Here is a 21,179-nt window from a genome sequence, read left to right on the forward strand (position 1 = left end):
GCCTGGGGGAAGCCCATGGCTGAGCAACTCTCTGGGTAAGCTCCTTGTTGCACAGCTGGTGCCAGGTGGGAGGTGCGCTCACAACGCATGCACAGGTGGTGGGGCTGTACCAGCAGCTGGCACAGGGGTGTTGCTTCAGGGCCTCTCAGCAGCTGGGGAGCCTGAACCCAGGGGCCAACCTGCTGAGCCTGGCAGCTGTGGAGGCGCAGTCCAGCCATGGCCAGCACAGCTCCTGAAGCAGCAGCAGTGGTCACTGTGGTCACTGCTCTGTTCACCTGAGTGCGCCAAGGGCTCTGGCTGTGACCTGCATGTATGTACGCAGGTATGTAATTAAAACAATGACCCAGCTAGAAGTGAAAGGTTTATTTAATAAATATAATTTCCATAAATCATTTTTAAAACAACTTCTACTGCCCGAGCTGTACAATAAACATTGACACGCTGTCAGAGAATCAAAAAAAAAACAAACAAAAAAACATGAGGCAGCCACAGTGTCAGAGGTCCCAAAAATCTTTGTACTAATTATTGCTAGGTTCCAGTTGTCAATGCCCCTTATTTGTCTAAAATTAAGGATCAACATTGTTAAAAGTGTACCATCAAATGTTCCTCACAAAGCTATAATTCAAGTTTTTCTTAAAAAAAAAATTATCACACTCCCATAACAGAACAGAAGTCTAGCTGGCTTGTTATTTTAAATTGTGCATAAGAACTGAAGTCTCCAATGTAACCATAACTGGAAATTTTAAAAATCTATTCTTTGCTGTAGTTAACAAATGCCATCTTCTTTGTACCTGAAAATGATCCTCATTTTAATCCATACAGTTGAGGAAAAAGGAAAAGAGTTAGCTTTTATCTTTGAACTCATGGCAGAAATGCAGAAAGGCTAAGAACGACTGGACTTGGCTCATAAACAAACACTTCCCTTTAAATCTGCTGAGGAAAAATTAATATACACCATAGCACATTTAGGTGTATTGTAGGGCTTCTTTCAGGCAAGTCACACTTTATGGTCTAAGCTACAGTATTTTTCGTCTCTTCCCGTTTAACGTTACATAGACACCTTTTGCCCATGGCCCCTCAGATTTTTATTCTTGTCCATGCATTTATACAAAACAGAAAAAAAAAAAAAAAACCAACGAAAAAGTCATATCTCCAATGATGACAATTTTATATACTTACTGTAAAACAACATAACATGGCAACAACTAGAGCAAGGTGAATACTTCAGTGATGAGAATATTCCTTTTAACGAAAGCCACAGAAGCTTGGGCAGCAGACAGGGTCTCTCTAAGTTATTTCTGGCATCTCTACGAGCAGTAGAAAAATCTGTGGAAAGCAGAAGCCTTGCAACTACTGATGCAAATGTCTGTCTAAGATGATCGATGGCAAGAGCTGATACAGCCACGCGCAGCCAATCTTTCCTCCTCCTGTTTATAAATTGAGTCATTCAAATACAGCTCAGAAACCAGACAAATCATGCCACTGGAAGCAAACAGCAGAGGCAAAGAACATACAAAACAACTGACAATAAAAGAATCACCAAAGAAAATCTGCAAAGAACAAAGTCTAAATAGGAAATAACTTAGGAGAAAAATCTAAAATTAGTTTGTTTTCCTGACAAACGGTTCACTCAGCTCTAGGAATGTATTACCATTTTTAAGAAGTGTTTTGTGTAACGATGCAGCAGCAGGTGCAGTCACAATGGTGTCATAGCTATCAGTTATTCTACAGCAAGAGACTAACAGTCTAAAAAATGGTTATGCATGATTATGCACTTTTGGACCCTGAATTTCACCAACATCACTAATATTAATAAATCTAGACATGTCAGATGAAACTTAAAAATAATTTAACTACTGACTGAACAGCTTTGAGACATTTCTAATACTAGAAAATGATTTTTTTTTCTCCAATATAGAAGTTAGTCATTAAAAAAAAGTGTTTGGAAGTATTACTAAAGGTTCCTGGTAAGAAATTATAGTTGCCTAATATTCGTTCTAAGTTGCATAATCTTTTCTTAAATAATCTTTTGCATTAGAAAACAAATCATTATGAAAAGGTAAAGCTGAAGTTCTCAGCATTTTCTCCTTTGTGTTTTTTGGTACCCTCTTCCCCCATAGCCTTAGAAAACTTATAGAATATATATATATATATATATATTTTTTTTTTTTCCATCTTTTCACTGCACCCTTTATAAAGCATAAGTTTGGTAACTATGTTTTATCTAAACACCACCACCTCGCTTTTCACAGAACAGGAAAAAAAATGCTGAGAATTCAAATCAGTTCTCAGGGTGGCAAATGGAGAAGGTGCTCCTTCAAAGACGCTGCATAGTAAGGTGACAAACACCACTCTTATTTACTGGACTGTCTACTGTAGGCTTTCCTGCCATATGTTACGGATTTCAGGCCAAGAGATAATTCTACAATTTCTTCTCTATGGCCAATTCTTCCTCATCCGTTAATTCTAAATCAGAGAGATTAATTCTATCATTAAACTGAGTAAGTTGCATTTTGTTTAAACTTCTTTGTGTAGACTTCTACAGTGTACGCACTGCACAACGAGTGTTTTATACATTTTAACTGTCAAAGGAATACACAGATTATTTCATCTTTCAATAAAAGCAATTTCAAATGAGCTGTGATGTACTTACAAAAACATGATCAATTCCTCCTTTCAAAACAGTTGTCAGACCAAAACCTGTGGTCTTGTACGAACCAATTCTACACTCATTAAATGAGACATTACTGATTTAGATTTACTGCAAATAAAAAAATATACCTTGGCGGACAGATGGATTCTTAAATTCTTCCTGAATTGTTTAAATGCATGTTTCTTCGGTAACCTTACAAACACTGGGAAAAGGGAAAGTAGGGGGGAAAGGGAGAAGAGGAGATGGAAGGTTTTAAAGAAACACATAATGAACGTAAATTATTTTTCAAATACAGTGCTGTGCTTCTTTTGAGCAAATATAATTAACATATTTGTATGGTAAAAGCCAAAATCTATTTATGTACAGAGCTTGAACCAATCTAAATGCTTGGAGTGGGGTTGTTTATCAAAGCCTTTGACTTTCTTTACAAAGTTAACCACAGTTTATATTTCAATACACAATACACTAACCACACATACTGATGAGGTAATGAGGCCTAAGATGGTCAGACAAACCGACTGGATGCTATGGCTGACATGGACAAACAAGTACTTCTGAGAAGTTCAACATGGTGGTTCAGACATAAAAGATACAGCTAAACAGCAGAGATCTGTTAGAATAATCTAAAACATTCTTATTTCCTGGATACCCATGGCAGCTAGAAGACTGGCTCAGAAAAATAAGTCATTAAGAGCATCATTATTTGGAAAATAATTATTAGTATATACATGAAATGTAAATAAAGCTAGAGGAGTAGATGAAATCCAAATATATATATATATTGCATATCTGCTTAAAAATTTTCTCGGGGAAGGGAGAGGCAGCAAGGAGTTTAATACATATCTGCACAGGAACCAGGTCTTGAAGTATATGCAGTTAGCAACATTGCATGTTAATGCCCATTACATGTGGTATGCGAGACTATGTTCAGTTATTTCTTATCCATCTGAACATTCAATGTAGGGATCTAGTATACAGCTAAAAGCTTCATGCACTGCACTTAGACAGTCAAAGGCATGATACAAGTATGTACTATGAACACTAAAATACTTATTTAAAAGGAAAACTTCCTATTTCTTTCCTCATGTCATAACTTATTTATGGCTTCTAGTTGTGAACTGATCTTGGTCTAATACCAGCAGGATGAAAACCTATTATTTTGCATGTTCAAGTCACTGCAAGTTCCAAAACAAGGTTGCAATGACAATTTACTACAAAAACATTGCCTTTAACAATGAAAACTTGAAGATCTAGTAGTATCTGCAGCCTTCAGTTTAGAACGAAGCTTCCAGTCCTTAATGCAAAGATGAAGTTCCACGAGAACTGAACTAACACAAGTTAAAGCCATGAGCAATTAATAGCAGACCCGTTTATAGGTTAAGGAACATCCAAAACATGACACAAGGAGAACTGGACCTCACCTGCAGCTCACTGAACTTGGGAGAATTTGGGATGATTGGAACAAGAGGGATTACTCCCCTCCCTGGCCCCACTAGGACATCGCATCAAGATGTTTCTGCCACAGAATTTGCTTGGGAGACAGTGCTTGAGCCAATAGCAAAAACTCATACAGACAGGGTGACAGCAGCTAATGCTGTTTTTGTCCATATTTTAGGCTTAACTGAAGCTTAACAGGTTTGCATAGACACTACTTACAGGTGCTATTTACAGTCTGTTCGATTTACATTTTATTCCACAAAGAATATATATATATATATATATATATATATATTTAATCTTTTGCTGTCTGACAAGGAAGATATTTACAATATTGATGGGACTTCTTCAGTATCAGAGACTGACTCCAAACTGGATTCCCAAACAAGCATCCAGAAGCAGCAGCATTTTTACTGGCCTCTACCTGAAGCCTACCTAAGGCAATGCTCTATTATATCTCTAGTGGCAGCACCTCCATTTTACCTCCCACGTTTAAGACAACTAGTAAGCTTAGCCATCTTAGCAGAATGAAGAGGCAAATGTTGCTACACAGCCCCGAACATCCAGACACACTTACACTGGTGAGAGAAGAGGGGAGGGGAAAAAAATGTACCTGCACGATGTACCATTCAAAGTTGCATCTGTGCAATCTGTTTTTATTGGCGTACTTAGGTATAAAAACATTGCCACCAATGTCTCAGATCCTTTAGATATATGAAGATAATTAAGCATTAATTGCATCTTTGAAGTACAACATGACCAAATATAAATACATGAAAAAGAAAACATGCAAAGATTCCCCAACGATAAAAGAATTACTCATTCAAAAAATTTATGCTAGTGAGACACCTGCACAATCCACAATTTCTTTCCCAATTTTCCATGTCAAATTCGTGAATTGTTATAACAAAACACAGAGCATTAGAAAAGATGACTGGCTTCTGAATTGTACTTCAAGAAAAGTGAACTGTTACACCCCTTACAATTCCAAATTACTGATCTGTAAACTAGCTGCTTTTCAGTGATGACTAACACATTGCTATTCATACACCAGCATAAATATTTGAATTGTATTTCACTCTCAAAAGTATTGAGTGCTTATACACTGTAGTAACCACCCATGGAAATAACAAGAGTGATTTGAAAACCGTTAAGACAGCATCTGTAAGAAACAGGTTCAAAATGAGTGCGTGAGTGTGTGTATGTAAAGTGAAGGGTCATCATGAAAAATGCAACTTTTTAATAAAGTTTCATTTTGCAAATTCAGTTCTATTGAATCATTTGGATTTGGGAGAAGAAAGATTTTGTTGCTGTGTTACATCAGTGTCTCAAGTATCAAATACAAGATTCCAATCTGCTAACATGGTAACAAAAAAGATTAAATGGTCAGAGGTAAACGCATTCCTTAAAAAATTGTTTAGCAACTTGTGGATATAATTAGAAAAACTATTGGAAGCAATTACAGTCCATATGACTGTTATGCTAGGCCAAAAGACAAGCCACAGTTTGTCTTTAAGTCATGCTATAGTCCTGTCTAGGGCAGGGATGCAGCATTGAACTCACTTCAGAACCTACTATAGGTATGTGAGCACCACATGGCTTCCACAAGGCATTTACAAATGTCCCTGTTAACAAGTGGGTGAGTCCATTGTGGAGAGAGTCAAGATGCTTCTGTCGTTGGCATAGAAGGGATCCGATGAACTCCATGATCTAAAGTAACAATAAAAGAAAAGTTTGGCTGACTGGGAATTTATAATCTAGAGGCAAGGCGCAAAGTCTATGAAAGCAAAGAAAAAATGTTAGGAGATCAGGCAAATGAAGCTCTTTAAAAGACTAATCTATTAGTTTTATGTAAAAAGCTGCAATTCATTTAAACGTTTGAAAGTACACTATAGTTAATAGAGCCAACTATTTAATTAAAAATTCCATGCCTTCCAGAAAGGTAAAGTTAATCTCAGCTACAGATATTTTCACTGCTTTAAACTTAAATAACCAGAAGTTTATATTTATTGGCCAGCTTTCCAACTAGTTTTAGTACTGTGCCTCACAAATGTTGCACACGTAAGTTCAGGCACTTTGAACGCTACGGTCTGATTGCCTGAAGTCATTCTAGTAAAGCCTTGTGGTAAGCACAGCTAACCACAGCATGCCAGTAGATTGCTGTTCTAACATTAAACGCCCGTGCTGTCTCAAGTTACGGGTGGGCAAAACCTTATCTGCAGCCATGAGTTTATTTCAACCCTTACTGTTAAATTTAAGTTAAATTTTAAGACATCGGGAAAAATATCTAACATGTTATGACTCTTGATTCAGAAGTGATCTTGCAACATCTCTCTCTCAAGGACGGATTACTGCTTTTGGAGAAGAAACACTTTAGAGGGGCCATTGTTTCTGGTTGAAAAATATTATAGGACTGTACATGAAAAGCTGAAAAATAAAGGGTTGGAATGCAAGAAATCCAAGTATAACAAACTTATCCTCCAAATTTTCCTCTGTCAGAAATCTGCTGTTTCTTTAGAACTGTTACATGCAGTGCCTTGACACGAGTACTACTAATGGCAGAGCCAACAACACATTAATGAGCCCTACTGTACAAGAATGTATGTGATCCAGCATTCCTAATATTTTAGTGACTGACAAACTGACAGACAATTTAATGGAACAGACAGACAAAAATGCATTTCATCATACTACAACACACATTTTATAGTGAATGAAACTATAGAAAATACTTCTTGAATACGTTTTACAAGCAGTAAGTACTGAATTCCTATAGCCCTCTACTCCAAGCATTTGCACAACTTTGATTCATCAACGTTTCTATCAAAATTTGATACCGTATTTGATTTCATGTTCAGTTATCATATTTGACAGAGTATCAGGAGCACAAAATACAACACAATCTATCTACATCAATATTATTTAAAATTCTGCTCATCATTCCACAGCATGCTTACAATTTGCTGCTGTCTCCTGGTTGAATATGAAGCTGCTTTATACAGCATAAGTATGCAAGAGGCTGTCTAACTTGTGACTGTGCGATCTAAGACATCAGCTATTAAGTGCAATGAAAGCAGCTCAAGAAAATTTACAAGCATTTTTAAATCACCAAATAGCTTTTCTAACTGTACCTTCAGGATTTCTCAACTTACACCTGCCATATGTGATCAAAGCAATTAGTACATTAAGAAATAAACAAAGACTTTCACATATTATAAGGCAAGTGTAAGGAAAGAATGTAAACAGTCTTGACTTTTAGACTAGGTTTTAAGTGATGTTGCTGTGGATGCAACTGAAGTCACTGGAGAAAAGACTGAAATAAAAAGTTTTCTTTGTAGTTCTACTGTACAGAAAATTAAGTGAAATGAGAAAGTGGTTCAAAGAAATTTCAACCAGAGGCAAAAGCAAAAGCTACGGAGCTTCAAGCCCTAGTGCGGCACCACTACAGTTTTGCATAATCAATAAACATAATACTAACTTCGGTGTTCTAACAATTCTGAAGTTACTTAGCTAGGTGTAACTTCATTTGAAAATCACGAGGTAAACAGACACAAAAGCTGAGAAAAAGCAATCTTCAAAAAATGCTTAATATTCTGTCAAATATGATTCATCTTCAATAAATATTTTTAAGTTAAAGAAAAACAAACTGCGTGAAATAAGGAAATGGTAAAAGTGTAAATACATTGCAGAAACAGAATACCTACCTTGTAAAATTACACATTACTAAAGCAAATGTTAACCAAAAAATCTGCTCTAATTAGATAACAATAAATGAAAAAAAACAGCACGAGAAATGTTTCATTTGTAAAGCACAGTTTTACAGAGAGGTGGTGAAAAAACACCAAAAAAAGAAACAAAATAACAAAAAAAGCCACAAGACCTTAGAGCAAATACCACCAAGAGGTTGATTTTTAGACCAATTAAATGCTCATCTTGTAGATTAAGAATTCTATTAAATTGTTTATTTTACACATCATGCCCGCCTTCTATACAGCAAGAATTTAATTAAAAATGTACTTATCATAACAGTTCATTTTTCATATGGAATGAAACATTTTGCATAATCATACCCTAGATTTGTAGAAATGCTGAGTAAATTTCATAAGCAAGCCAAATGAGAAACCAACTGAAACCACAGACATGGCGTTCAACACAAGAGTTCAAAACAGGGATGTACTACGTATCACGTCAATACCTAAAGGCAAAATCAGAACTGACAAAGCTTGTCAGTGAAAATTACCCACACAAGATTTCATACTGAACGAATGATATCATGACCTTTAACAAAAAGAGACAAAGTGTCAAATACAAAATGAGTTTCCTTGAAAATGCGTGAAGTGCAACTTTTTCAGGTTTGCCTTTTGACCAATGAAGGACCATGGTATCATTCAGGGATTGAGATTACGATGTACAAAAGACCTTTTGTATTTCTACCCCCAAATATTTCCGTGTTTGTAAGACAGCCCTCTCTATTTGGAAACGGGGAGATGGCACATGAGCAGATTTAGTAAGAGCTTTTTTCCCCTCACAGTTTTGCTCACTGCAAGAAAAGTATCGCTCCTCAGAAGTATTTGATTACTGTAACATTACTGTAACGTGCTTTTATCCCACAGAGGTTTATTTTACATGTGGTTTGTGAAGGAAAAGATTTATTTAGCACATACTTTGGAATGGCACACATGATTTTGACAATAAACCTTCTAGAACTTAAAAAACGTTTAAAATTCTTAGAACCTGATGGCTCTATTCTGTCAATTACACTGATTTTAGAAATAGATTATAAAAGTTATACTACAAAAATATTTAATCTCCATATCAATCAATGGCTGCAAGATTAAAGACTTTCCTTATAACAATAAAGTTATATTCAAGGAGGGGGTGTGAGCCTTTTCTATATCTTCAGGAGTAATTCAAGCTCCAAGGTAAATATTTGGAGGTTGTACATCAAGAACCAAGGGGAAAAGTCTTTTGACTTTACAAACAACTCCTGATTCGTGAAGGCAAAAAATCATAAAACAGGAGAATAAAAGCAGCAGCGAGGCTTGATTATCTAAAGAGAAGAATGTACAAAAAAAATCAAGAGAAATTATGATAGATACAATGCAAGAACTTGTACTAAGCCAAACTAAACATTATAACAGAAATTTTTTGAAAACTGTTTTTCCCCCTCCCCATCCCAAAAGAAAGCACTCAAAAAGAAGAAAGAAACTTATCTTTGAGGATGAATAAAGTACAATAAAGTGTTGCATTTCCTACTTAAATAAACAAAACCTGCAGCTGGTTTGTTAGACATCTATAGCTGCAGGCTCATCAGGTTCCAGTTTATAGGAGAATCGTCTGCAGCAAAGGCTATTGAGAGAAATTCCACACCTGTTGACCCGGGTTGGACTACATCTTCCCATTAGTCGTTCCAGCATTCTTCTAACAGATGTGCATGCTGTTTCCCCATCTGAGAAGCAGCACATGGAGTCCAAGCAGTTGATACCTGAACTTGCCTCAGTAAGCTGGAAGGATGAAACATAAAAAAGAAAAATAAAATAAAATTAGTATTTGTAAATTCTAGCAATAAAGATGTTATCAGAAATCACTTAGGAAAGGCAGGTTTTCTTGAAGTTAATGTGTTGAATATTTTTCAATCTTACTGAAGAACTACATTGCTGTTCACCATTTCCCTTCCCAAGGCCTATAAACACTATTATTTGATGTTCCCAAGGTTTAAAACACAGCCTCGCTGAGCATATGGAAACTGTATAACACCATTTGTGCTTAATGATAAAAATAAACTGGTTACCAATTTTCTGCATTACAGCTAAATGAATTTCTGGAGCAGAGCATCATGCAGTTTAAACTGTCCGGGCTTGATTAAACTCAGTAGAGGTACAACAATTTATACAATCTGCAGGTGTATTTTTTAAGCAAAATCTATTTAGAGAAAGCTTCAAATCAAGGCTACGAAATAAAAGTGCAGCAATGTGATTGTAAGTATTAATTATTCCTTAAGAAGCATAGAATGCAACTTCCGATAATAATTTAGATCCTATCACAACCATAGGTACACATATCCTTGCCTTTGAAAGGAACAAAAGCAAATCCCTAATTTTGTGAAAATCTCTAGATACGAATCAGACGGATGCTAAAAAGGTTTAGTCAAGCTTATGTCAGTACGAAGAGCAATTCAGCATTAGTATAACAAACTTCCTATTGTTCATTCTTAGCATAATGAGAAAAGGACCCAAACAAAATGAAAGTTACATGGAGATGTACGGGTTAAAGGTAAATTACATCTATTGCTGTACTCCCCTATTATTTTTGAACACTAGTCAACTGCAACACAAGTGAAATCCAACTGAAACTTAGCACTATTGGATAGAGAATATCCAAATCTGATTTTAGCATTCTTTCCAAAAGGAAAAGCGGAGTGTGGGGATTCTTTCTGATTTTACTTAAAAAGTCTACATGAGAGCATCCTGTCAAACAACTGCCAAACATACAGGCTGATTTTAAGCACCCATTATTCTTAACTCACTCTCAGACACCTGTGAATGAGGAAACCCATGAGAAGTCAGCTTAACCTATGGCAGGGCACAGCTCAGTTTTAAGAACGTTCCCCGACTTTTCACCACGTGACTGAAAGTAAATGACTGTTGTCTGAAAGACTTTGGTTTCCAAACCCAATTTCTTTCATGCCACCCATTCTTACCCGGTACTAACATCTCAGTTTCTCAGAGAACAGTTTCTCAGAGCAGACACATCGATTATGAGCAGACACATTCCTTCCTAATCCCCTAAAACCCAGGCAACTTGGACAGATTACAGCTTCCTAACAGAACAACTCCTTTTCTAGAATGAACAAGCAGCCAAAAGAAACAGGAGACTTTTGGAAATCCAAGAAATCCAAGTACAGTTCACAACTGTGCTGTCACAGAAGATACCATGACGAGGAACAGCATAATTTACAGCGTTGCACTGAAAGCAAGTACAACCTTCACGGCAATTTCTTATTGTGCTGACAGAGTATTAGACAAGAAATTACACAGAGCAGAAGCAATTCCTAGCAGGAGGTCAGAAAGCAAGCTCCCTGCCACACATACAGTGATCTTCACTGTTGTGTTAACAGCAAGACAAACTCTGAACATTCCTCCACTTAAGATTTCAAAAGTCCTGATACAGAGCAGTCCTTGACATTATTAAAAGACTGGCATAAAGAAGAACCAGGAGTCATGCAAACTAGCTCTCAAGGAGGGAACCTTCTTTCTGGATTTCTGGAGTTCTGGATTTGGAGGCATGGTCACTCCTCTGCAGTAGAATCTCCTTCGTTCCTCTCAAGTTAGAGGCTAACAAAAAGCTGGGCTCATACATGAACCATTATTTATGGAGAAGTTAATATTATCCTTTTAAAAAAACAATAGATCTGACCTTACGTAAGCTTGCACAAAACATTTATGTTCTATCAAATTCACATCTAAGTGTAAAGTAATACTGGACATGCATTAAGGACACAACATAAACTCCGTTTTATGTGTACATATGTTGGGTATCACTGCCTGGAGAACGTGGGTTTTAATATCTATGCCCACTGTATGGAAGGAAGATATTTATATTATGCTAAAGAGCTCTTCCCATTTTTCTCTCTGTGGCAGAGAGTTACAATCATAGGTCTATAGCAAAGTAAAATATGGAGATGATTATGCTCTGCTGCCTTACCATGCCAAAGACCTGAAACATACCCTCAAGAGATAAAAGGGAGGTGAGCCAATGCTTACAAAATCAATACACACAGAGAAATATCCGATATTATTCACATTTGGGCTGCAAACAGTCTTTTCAGAAGGTAAGATCTGGGATCACCATAACAGAACAGGTATTATAACAGATCATTTAATGTAATAAATGAAAAACACAGTTGAAATGTTGAATTAAAGAGTGATTTGGTTTGATAAAGAAAATCAGACCCACATACTGTGATACCCACATTTCTGGTATCTACGAGAAAACTTGCATCTTGGAGATGGCTTCATGACTGTCTATAAAATGGTATTTATAAATATATATACACACACAGTAGGGTAGAGTGGGAGTACTACCTAGTGAACGTAAGAACTGTCCTGTAGGCTAGATGGATCTAGCAGTTGCCTATTGTCCTCCCCTCTGTGCTTGCTTTCAGCAAAGTCACATGCTGAGCTGACTGAACCCTTATCTTCTTCCATCTAGAAGGACAGAAAAGCAACAGATCTTATAAAGCACCATGCTTGCATTGCTTTAAAACAGTTACCACATGAACCTTCATTTTACAGATTTGTTCTTGAGAGAACAGGGCACATTTACATAGAAGAGGCAATTTTTTCAAGTTAATTGGTAAAACACATGGTTTATCAGCGCACAAGTATTAGAAAAGTTTGGTCTTTTTGTGCACCACAGACTGCAGAAGGGGAAACTAAGTCTGACATTTATTTCAAATTTTCAGATTGAGGTTTAGTTGTCCTTTTCCAACAGGAAGGATCATTTCAATTTGTTCATCTTACTACAAGGTGTTCAATATGCGACACAACAGACATTTCAACCAAACATGTAATCACACTGAAATACGCAGTTGGGACTTCGCTGAACAGTAAATGTATTTAACCACGCACATCAAGGTACAAATATTGCAGGGTATTTTCCTGAGCCCAGGTGCTAACTACCAACGTGTCTGATGCCGTATGGACATTTAAGAAGGTATATGATACAGGTATTGCTAATCTAGGTATTGCTAATCTACAATTAAGTTGCAACTTAACTCTCTTTTCTAAAGCTCACTTCTGTTTTTTAATCCATAACATGCTGTGTAACAAAATGACAATTAGAAAGCTTTAGAATTTTAAAAGAATATAAGAGTACTGACATCTAACAACTTCATTGGAACTTATAATTTCAACTTTTTTTTTTCTACTCTTCATTTCTTCAAATCAGTAAACCTACAAATGCCATTTTTTTCAATTATTTCAAAATAATTAGTAAAAAGCATTTTCCAGTAAGTACACATGTACACTTTTGTTACTGAAAATCAGTATGAAAAATCTACTCTCTCATTGATTCCCTCTTCCTATCATAGGTTCTGTGGATTAGCTCACAGACAAGCAACACACTATGCTAACACAATATACAAACCTGTAAAGGAAGACAAAGTTTGTTCAAAGTTCAGCAAATTATGGTGTTCTGATATATTTCACTACTGTACACTTGTACAGTTTTTTTGGAAGTTATGTGGTTTCTGTAAGGAATGTGTAAAATGAACAGAAAACTCCCTGCTCTGACTTCTACACAGCTGGTCTAGATCACATATGATAGCTATTAGGAGAGGAATCCTATGTAACAGCAACTAGAGGAAAAAATACAGACAAGTAATGAAGGCCATAAAGACAGGGCCAGAAGTTATGGAGACAAGTAAAGAAAGCAGATCTCTACAGAGATGAAAGGAAAACAAGCCAACAACAGATTCATGGGAGGGCAGATGAAGAAAGAACAGGGTCTCATGCTAAGGTAAATGCTCCAGTTTAAGAGTCCTACATATGTTATGCACTGACAACCTTCCCTGTAAATAAAAATCCTGTCTGTGTTTTTTGTTTCCCTGACACTGTACACAACTGTAATACACTGTCAAAATGTAAAAGCCTCTATAAACAGTTAATCTCTGATTAGAATTAGAACATGTATCTGAACAACACGTCTTGCATGCAGATTAAGATTTCTGACAGTTCTTACGAAGCAGAGACATCAAACATTTAACACAAACCTCACACGCAAAACTTTGTTTACAAAGAAAAAACAGAAATGAGATACAAGGGAGCCCAGTTAATAGCCCAAGATAGAATTTGACATGTTCCACTAACTAGAGACAGCTATAGAAGAAAGAAAAAGGAATTTTTTCAAGTATTCAGTCATCCGTCTCCGGGTAAGCATAAAGCCTGCACCTGACCTGTGCTGTCGTATTTCCTTTTCATCCCAAGCTACAAAATTACATTATAGTTCAGAGGTAAGAGTTTAAGAGGCATACACAAGAGTGCATTTCTGCCTTACAGAAATCACAGGGATGTTTAGAAGACCCCAAGCTCTTAATTCTGTGTACACCACAAATGTTTTATAAACTTGAACATTTTTGGACACTGAAGTCTAACCACGCAAAATTTGATTACAACATCCCATATATTTTAATTTGCATTCATAAAAGGTGTTAATGTTCTGTTGATATACCATTGCTTTGGTATATCAACAGAACACTAAGCACATTCTCAGAACATGGCATACGTCAGTTAAACCTGGCACTATATTGCTTTTGCTTTTCATCTGAAGACTAACGAAGAACTAGAGAAAGCCAAGTCCTAAGTTTACTAAAATTGAAGAGGTAGCTGTACTGCAGTTTTTGCCTCTGCTTTAAAGCTAGTAAGTGCTAAATTTAAAGAAAAGAAAAAACAAAACAAAACAAAAAACAATGCCTCTCTGGGGTGTTTGGCAATCTAAATTGCAGAATTCCTGATGTGTTTTCACAGTGTGACAAATAATGGCTAAAACCTGTTAATAAGCCATCTGAGCAGAACAGCCACTTCAGATGTCTCCCTGCAAATATACTGTCCACTCTCAGAGCAAACAGAAAGCTTTTTCTTTTTGATTTTAATAGGGCTTTTATTGTTTCAATTAACTGATTTAAAAATACTCTAACCACTTCCAATGACAACCTCATCTCTTCTACTTTCCCTTATTAAAAAAATGTAAATTAGTGTCTCAAACCCCCCAAACATGGGTTGCTTGGTTCTCCTAGCATCCATTCTCATGCTTTTAGGCAACAGTTACCTACAAATTATGTAAAAGAAATCAGTTCTCTGCATTATTTCTTACCATATAATATAGATGTAGATAAGGGTAGGATAATACATCAAACAGATTAAGACATTATTGATGCATAAGAATGTTTTAGTCTTACAAGTGAGAATCATTATTTGATAGCGTTTCACGTACTGAACTCTGCTACACATGTACACTTATCTTTTCTTGTATAATTTTCTAGAACTTTGTATAAAATGTATTTGAGAACATGTACCTGTAACAGTCAAAATAAACAACACTCACTTCATATATGCACAAAACAAACACAGAAAGCCTTAGCTGCACAAGTGTACATATGCACCCAAATTTAAAACATTTTCTGCACTTTCAACACAAGTGAAAGCAAATTAAAATGGGCAAACAACTCGCAATAAACTGCTGCTTGAAATATATGGACCTTCCTGTCACGGCCTGATGAAGCTGAAATTATCCAACATGCAAAAAGCACTATTAATTTTGATCATGAAGAAATTAAAGCATTTTAACCATGCTAGAAACTATAATTATTTAAAAATGGATGCAAGAAGAGCTAGGTCTATTCCAAAAGTAGAGCATCATGCTAGGGATATTTTTTCCTAAAAACAAAGCACGTCCAACATGCTACTTAGGAGAAGCATTTGGCTCAAAAACACAGAGCGAAGCCAAGAAATATACCAAACTTAATGTATCTGCACTATATTGCCCTCTCAACCCGCTAATATTCATGCCTCTTCCCATCTCTCTCAGCACTGGTTAGTTCACCTTCAGCATGCATAAGAGTTGATGAGGAACTGTCCCTCCTACTCTACCTAATTTTGCTCAGCTGATTCCTTGCCCTGGACAATGGCTGCAGTGCGATGAACTCGTCACTTAAAGCAACTCTGTTGGAGTACATCTACAGTTGGACAGAGAAGGGATGGAACATACATGTCAGTCAGTAGCAGCAGTAATTTTCTAAGAGAAAGACACAGGACAAGACATTGTTATAAAAGTGGTATGCACATTATATACAGAAACACAAGCCTGGTACCTTTAAGACAGTTCCTGGATCATCACGGCCAGTTGTTGTTTGGGAGGACCATACCTGAGTGCACCTCGGCTTTCACACTAAAGACAAAGGCCTTTACGCTTACATGTCTATACTTTACCTCACATCCTTACTCTGTATTACCTTGTTTCCTCAACAGTGCTGTGATTTACCACAAGATTTATATTTTGATTCAGATTTCCCTTACTGTCCAAGTCTTCCTACTTGCCATAGTTGGGAAAGAACAGAACTATAGTCAGAAATTACCCAGAACGGGGTAAAAGACCAAAGGCAGAAGACCAAAGTCAAACATATGATGTACTGTCTTCAAGGTCGGCAAAAAAACTAGGAACACAGGAGAAAAACAAACCAAAACACAACCTAAACCAAAACAAACAACAACAAAAAAAAAGACACTGGCACCCTAAAAGGGAAAGGTAGATCTAACCAAGCTAATCCTGTGATAGAAGTCAACTCATGCTAGCCCATGGAAGACACAGATTTTTATTTTCCTTAAAGTCATTGTAGAACATAGAAAAATTACATTTAAAGTTTAACACCTTCTAAAGTGGTTCTCCCTTATACTGGTTAAATTTAATCGCTTTCTTGGAAGTAATTTATCTAAGTGTAACATTTAACCATGACTGTTGATACTATGACCTTACACCAATTAAAGGATTTAAAATTAAGTTGCTTACATACTCAATAGAGTAATGTAGACACCTATAGATTGGGTTAATTCAGAGCGCTACAGTGCGTAATTCACACAAATAGTGTGCTCTAAGTTTCTGGAAGAGTAAAATAATTGGAACAAGCATTTTCAGTCAAGAAAGACATGTTAGTTTTACTCACAACTTTCAGGGGAATATTTTACAATCTAAATAATGGAGGGAAGAAGTAATTTAAATAGCTATGAATTTAAACATCAGTAACTAAATATTAGTTCATGTAACAATTTGTCTTGCTCTAATAAAAACTTAGGAACTGTAAACTAAACTTTTCTTCCCTCAACATGCAAATGCACCACTTTAGTCATACAGTTAAAAATGAAAAATTAAAAATAATTCAGTTGCACAGAGGGTGCTTTAGGACACAAGTGTTCTCCAAACTCACTCTATTGGAAAGCTTGAGACATTTCCTCTGCTTTGAAAATGAAAGAAAAATATTTACCTCAAATTTAAAATACATCTAATGAGGTATAATAATGAAAGAAGCATCCTGTTACTTCCTGAAAGTAAGCATGGAAAATAAGTTGGTCATCTTGAATATATTCACTTAGGTCTACTTCTTCACTTGAAGAATAGCTTATGAAATTCTGTAGGGTCAATTGTCACATTACAATGTGGAAAATCTCAACAAAATAAACCTCATAAAAGCCACAAACAGGTGACTTCTTTTTGGAAATACATTTCTAACTGTGATTTTGCTATCAGACATGCAGAGAAACCACCAGCTGGCTGCTGAAGAATTTTTGGTCAAATCACATTTTAAATACTTAAACTTTGCAGTGTCAGGAGCTAGTTTTCAGAAAAAGGCAGTGCTTTAGTAAACACAGACCTTGGCGTTGAAATGGCTGTCAAATGGCACTGCAGAATGAGGAAAAGGAAAATCAAGCTGTGCACAAAACAAAATTATCATGGCCATGAATTAAGCTATAGCCACAAGAAATGTGTTAAACGTCCAGCAAGATGGTTTCTTAAAGGTAAGAAGCCTGATTGTGTCCTTGATACAAACGACTGTAATTGAAACAAACAACCTGATTTTTTTTTTGAATCAATTAAGAAAATAAGACAATGAAATAAGGATTATATGGCAAAGGCTACAGGAAAAATGTACGGCTTTTGGTGTTTTAATGCAAGTGCTTTTTTTTTTTTTTTTTTTTTTTTTAGGGACACGAGAAACCTCGGCAACCATACTGATACACTGCCAAACAGAAATAGTTGATGTAAAGAAATGAAATGGAAGTGTTCAATAAATATTGTGTTAAGTTTTTAAGGGGAAAAAAAAAAAAAAAGAATCTAAGTAAGTAAAGAAGAAGTTCTCTAAAATCAAACATGCAATCAGGATTCTTAGCAGGTCTATCTGAGCAGTTTTCTGTAAGCTAGTGGTTTTTTAAGAGCAACCACTCGGATTAAAGCTTGGATTTCAGCTATTAAATTCCAGGAGTCGAAAATGCAGCTAGTATTCCAATTCTGAAAAGGGATTAATAGATATTTTGGCTAGCTACAGGTTTGTCAGCAGAACATCTCACATGGATGTTTTTAAACACAAATTAGAAGGGTAATATAATTCAAGTGAATAAAAAGGCACATACATCAAAGTAATTTAAAGATTAAATACTAAAGGTAACAACACTGATGTAATGTGGTTAAGAGTTCTGTGTACATAGCTCAATAAAATTTGGATTAAGCATCTAGGACACCACAAAAATCAATATGGCACACATTAAACAGACTAAAAACTGCCAACAGTTTTCAGAAGAGAACTGTATATGGGCTATCTTCATCAACTGGCTGCTTTTCTATTTACTGTCTTTTTTACTGCTATCTGACCTCTTGGCAATGACCTGGAAGAAAACCAGCTCTTGCAGATAAGAAAGATGCAGAAGATAACAGGTTATTGACCTATATTATTTAGTGAACTGAATACAGCTGAGGAACTTGTAATTCCCATACTTGGCACTGATGTAAGCAATGCTGGAATATTGTGTCTTGTGGTGATAGACAAAATTTAAGGAGTGGTACAGATTACAGAAGTATAGATTACAAACTTTTTTTTTTTTTTTTTTCTCCTTTAAAAGTTCAAGTTCAATCTCTGTCAGATCAAATTAATTTGATCAGAAACCTAACTGTGAATAAAAAAGTCATTAACAGAAGAACTTACAGTTTATCAGAAAGGGTATACAAAGATAAGTGCTGAAAAATAAAACCAGAGAGGGTGACTGAGAATTGTGGGTCAAGACTTCTCTGTACTGCCACTAAAAAGTAAAAACACTCAAATACAGAGGACACGTTTAACTAAAAGAGAGCTCAATTTCAACAAGAATGATTTCAAGGAGATTTTGTGGCCTGCTTCAGGCAAGAGAAAGATTCTATTATCAGTGTCTCTTTAGACCCCATCTATGAATTTAGGAAAATACCACATGGGTAATTATCTTTAATTATATAATCAGCAATCATTTACATGGCATATGTATAATACAAACAAGATTTAAGAAATACTAATTAAAACAAGTCCTACTAAAGTATTATTTAAAATTGTTTTCATCAACATTTTAAGAACTATTCAGTATTAATTACAGTTGAAGAAAACTTCTAATACCTAGACAAACAAGTTCAGTTACCATTTTAAAGCAGGTATATATGATCCTCTTATGCAGTTGCAAACTGAGATGCAAAAGATTGAATGACCCCTCTATAAGTAAGTCTACTATTGTTAATATATTGATTACTTAAGCACAGATGTCATTGCCTTGTAAAATGGTGTTCTCATTTTGGTAATACTCAATTAAAATTTATCTTTTGAAATGAGAACACTCATTTATACATTAAACATGACAGCAGTATAAGAGGACAACAAAATAACACAGGAAAGTAATTAGTTTACAAGACAGATTTTAACAAATGCATTCTTTCACATATTGATCAAGCTGGATATAAAAGCATAACATTACCTGAGCTTTTTCAGTACTCGTTGGTTGTAGATGTCGGTACAGAACTTTCTTCACAACATCAAGAAACAAACAAGCAACTACTATGAGGATTATGGCAAACCAAGCAGAACCACTTGACAACAGTTGAACAAATACAAAGTACATATCTTGGGTATGTAAAAATGGCCTGAGAAGTTAAAAGAAGTGGTAATTATTATAAGGAACTTCTAGAAACAACAGTACAGTACAGGCAAGCTCAAGTGTATCCTAAAATATGTCAAGCAACAAGTCTCTTAGGATACAGAGGTACAACCGTTTGCTGTCCAAGAACATTAGCAATCTCCTGGACCTGGCCTACAAAGAAACACTGAGGACAGAGGGTACCCAACTTCAGAGGAAAATGATCTGTTTTAAACTATGTTGCAGAAAATCACTCAATGTCCTATAGCTCCAAGCCCCCCAAACACAAGCGAAAATGTATCACTTTACTGATTTACCAGAATCATCATTTCTATTGCATTTGCCTTCTACACAAAACCTTCTGGGAACCCTATGTACTTTTCTAAAGGCATTTCTATTTTTTAGTCTCAGGCTGTCAGAGACAAGTAATCCCTGTCCTTGAGCACATCACAGTTTAGCAACATGGCTCCCATTTCTAAAAGAATCGCAAAACGTAAATGGCCTCAGTAAGCTTAGAACTACATTTTTTCAACACCTGCCACAAAATTCAGAGCAACATGGTAAAACGTAATACCTGTGTTCTTTCATGATTTCATTTATCACATGTCCTATAGAAAGGAAGAAAAAATAACTCACCAGATAATTCCCCCATAAAATAAGGAGAATATGAAATAAAATACAATGGATCCCCAAGTAACAAAATGGTTTATCCATGTCCAGAAGTGAGTTTCTAGTGCCATCTGAAACAAAGATAACTTCAATAAATTTCATTTTTCTCCTCACACTTCACAGAAAATGACAAATACTGGTCTGAAGTCATTTGATCATGCTTGTGAACTGCACTTGTGCTAAAACTAAATATTATTGTAACATGCAAAAGCACCTTTGAAACCAAAATAATAACCCCTTCTCTGGAATTCTTAAGAATCAGTTACTTCCATATAACTTTTAAAGCTATTTTAAATTATTGTTCAATTACATAGTTGCCTATGTATCAAAACGGAGATGATGGTAACATACCTTCATCGTAACAGTTATAACCATAACGGTGAAGACCAAAGTACCAAATGTCCAGTTTCCAAACATCTAAGAAAGTGGCAAGGCAAAAATAAATTAGTATTAGTAATAAAAATGATCGGCCAAAGCATTCATGGAAAGTTAGAATTTTCTCAAGTCTGCTATACTAATAAAACAAATCTGTGGACAAAGCTTGCATCATGAAAAAGAAGGACACAAAACAAACTACTAGAAAAAATAGAGCTTATGATAGGAGCAAAATTAACATTCTACAAGTCATCTTCCTTCCTGGTTCAAAACAAGTCACCATAAAGGCTATGTGAATGAAGAAAGCTCAAAATAATTACATGAAATGACAGGAAAATGAAGATACA

At 35.8% G+C, this 21,179-nt stretch overlaps 1 protein-coding gene across 5 annotated transcripts in view; it reads right to left on the reverse strand.

Moving 5' to 3' along the window:
* Positions 1-379: 379 nt before the first annotated feature.
* Positions 380-21,179, reverse strand: part of ATP11B (ATPase phospholipid transporting 11B (putative)) — a 61,369-nt gene continuing 40,569 nt past the window's right edge. Inside the window, exons 26-30 of one of the 5 annotated variants that reach the window (XM_082767305.1) lie at positions 20,809-20,874; positions 20,425-20,528; positions 19,630-19,795; positions 9,461-9,594; positions 380-2,855 (exon numbers count right to left, since the gene is read on the reverse strand). In XM_082767305.1, the coding sequence (XP_082623431.1) occupies positions 2,822-2,855; positions 9,461-9,594; positions 19,630-19,795; positions 20,425-20,528; positions 20,809-20,874 (504 nt within the window). In that variant the 3' untranslated portion in view covers positions 380-2,821. The other 4 variants (XM_082767304.1, XM_082767306.1, XM_082767303.1 and 1 more) reach the window with 4 other exon arrangements.

This window comes from Aythya marila (genome assembly GCF_965140915.1).
Source record: "Aythya marila genome assembly, chromosome: 9".
Classification (NCBI taxonomy): domain Eukaryota; kingdom Metazoa; phylum Chordata; class Aves; order Anseriformes; family Anatidae; genus Aythya; species Aythya marila.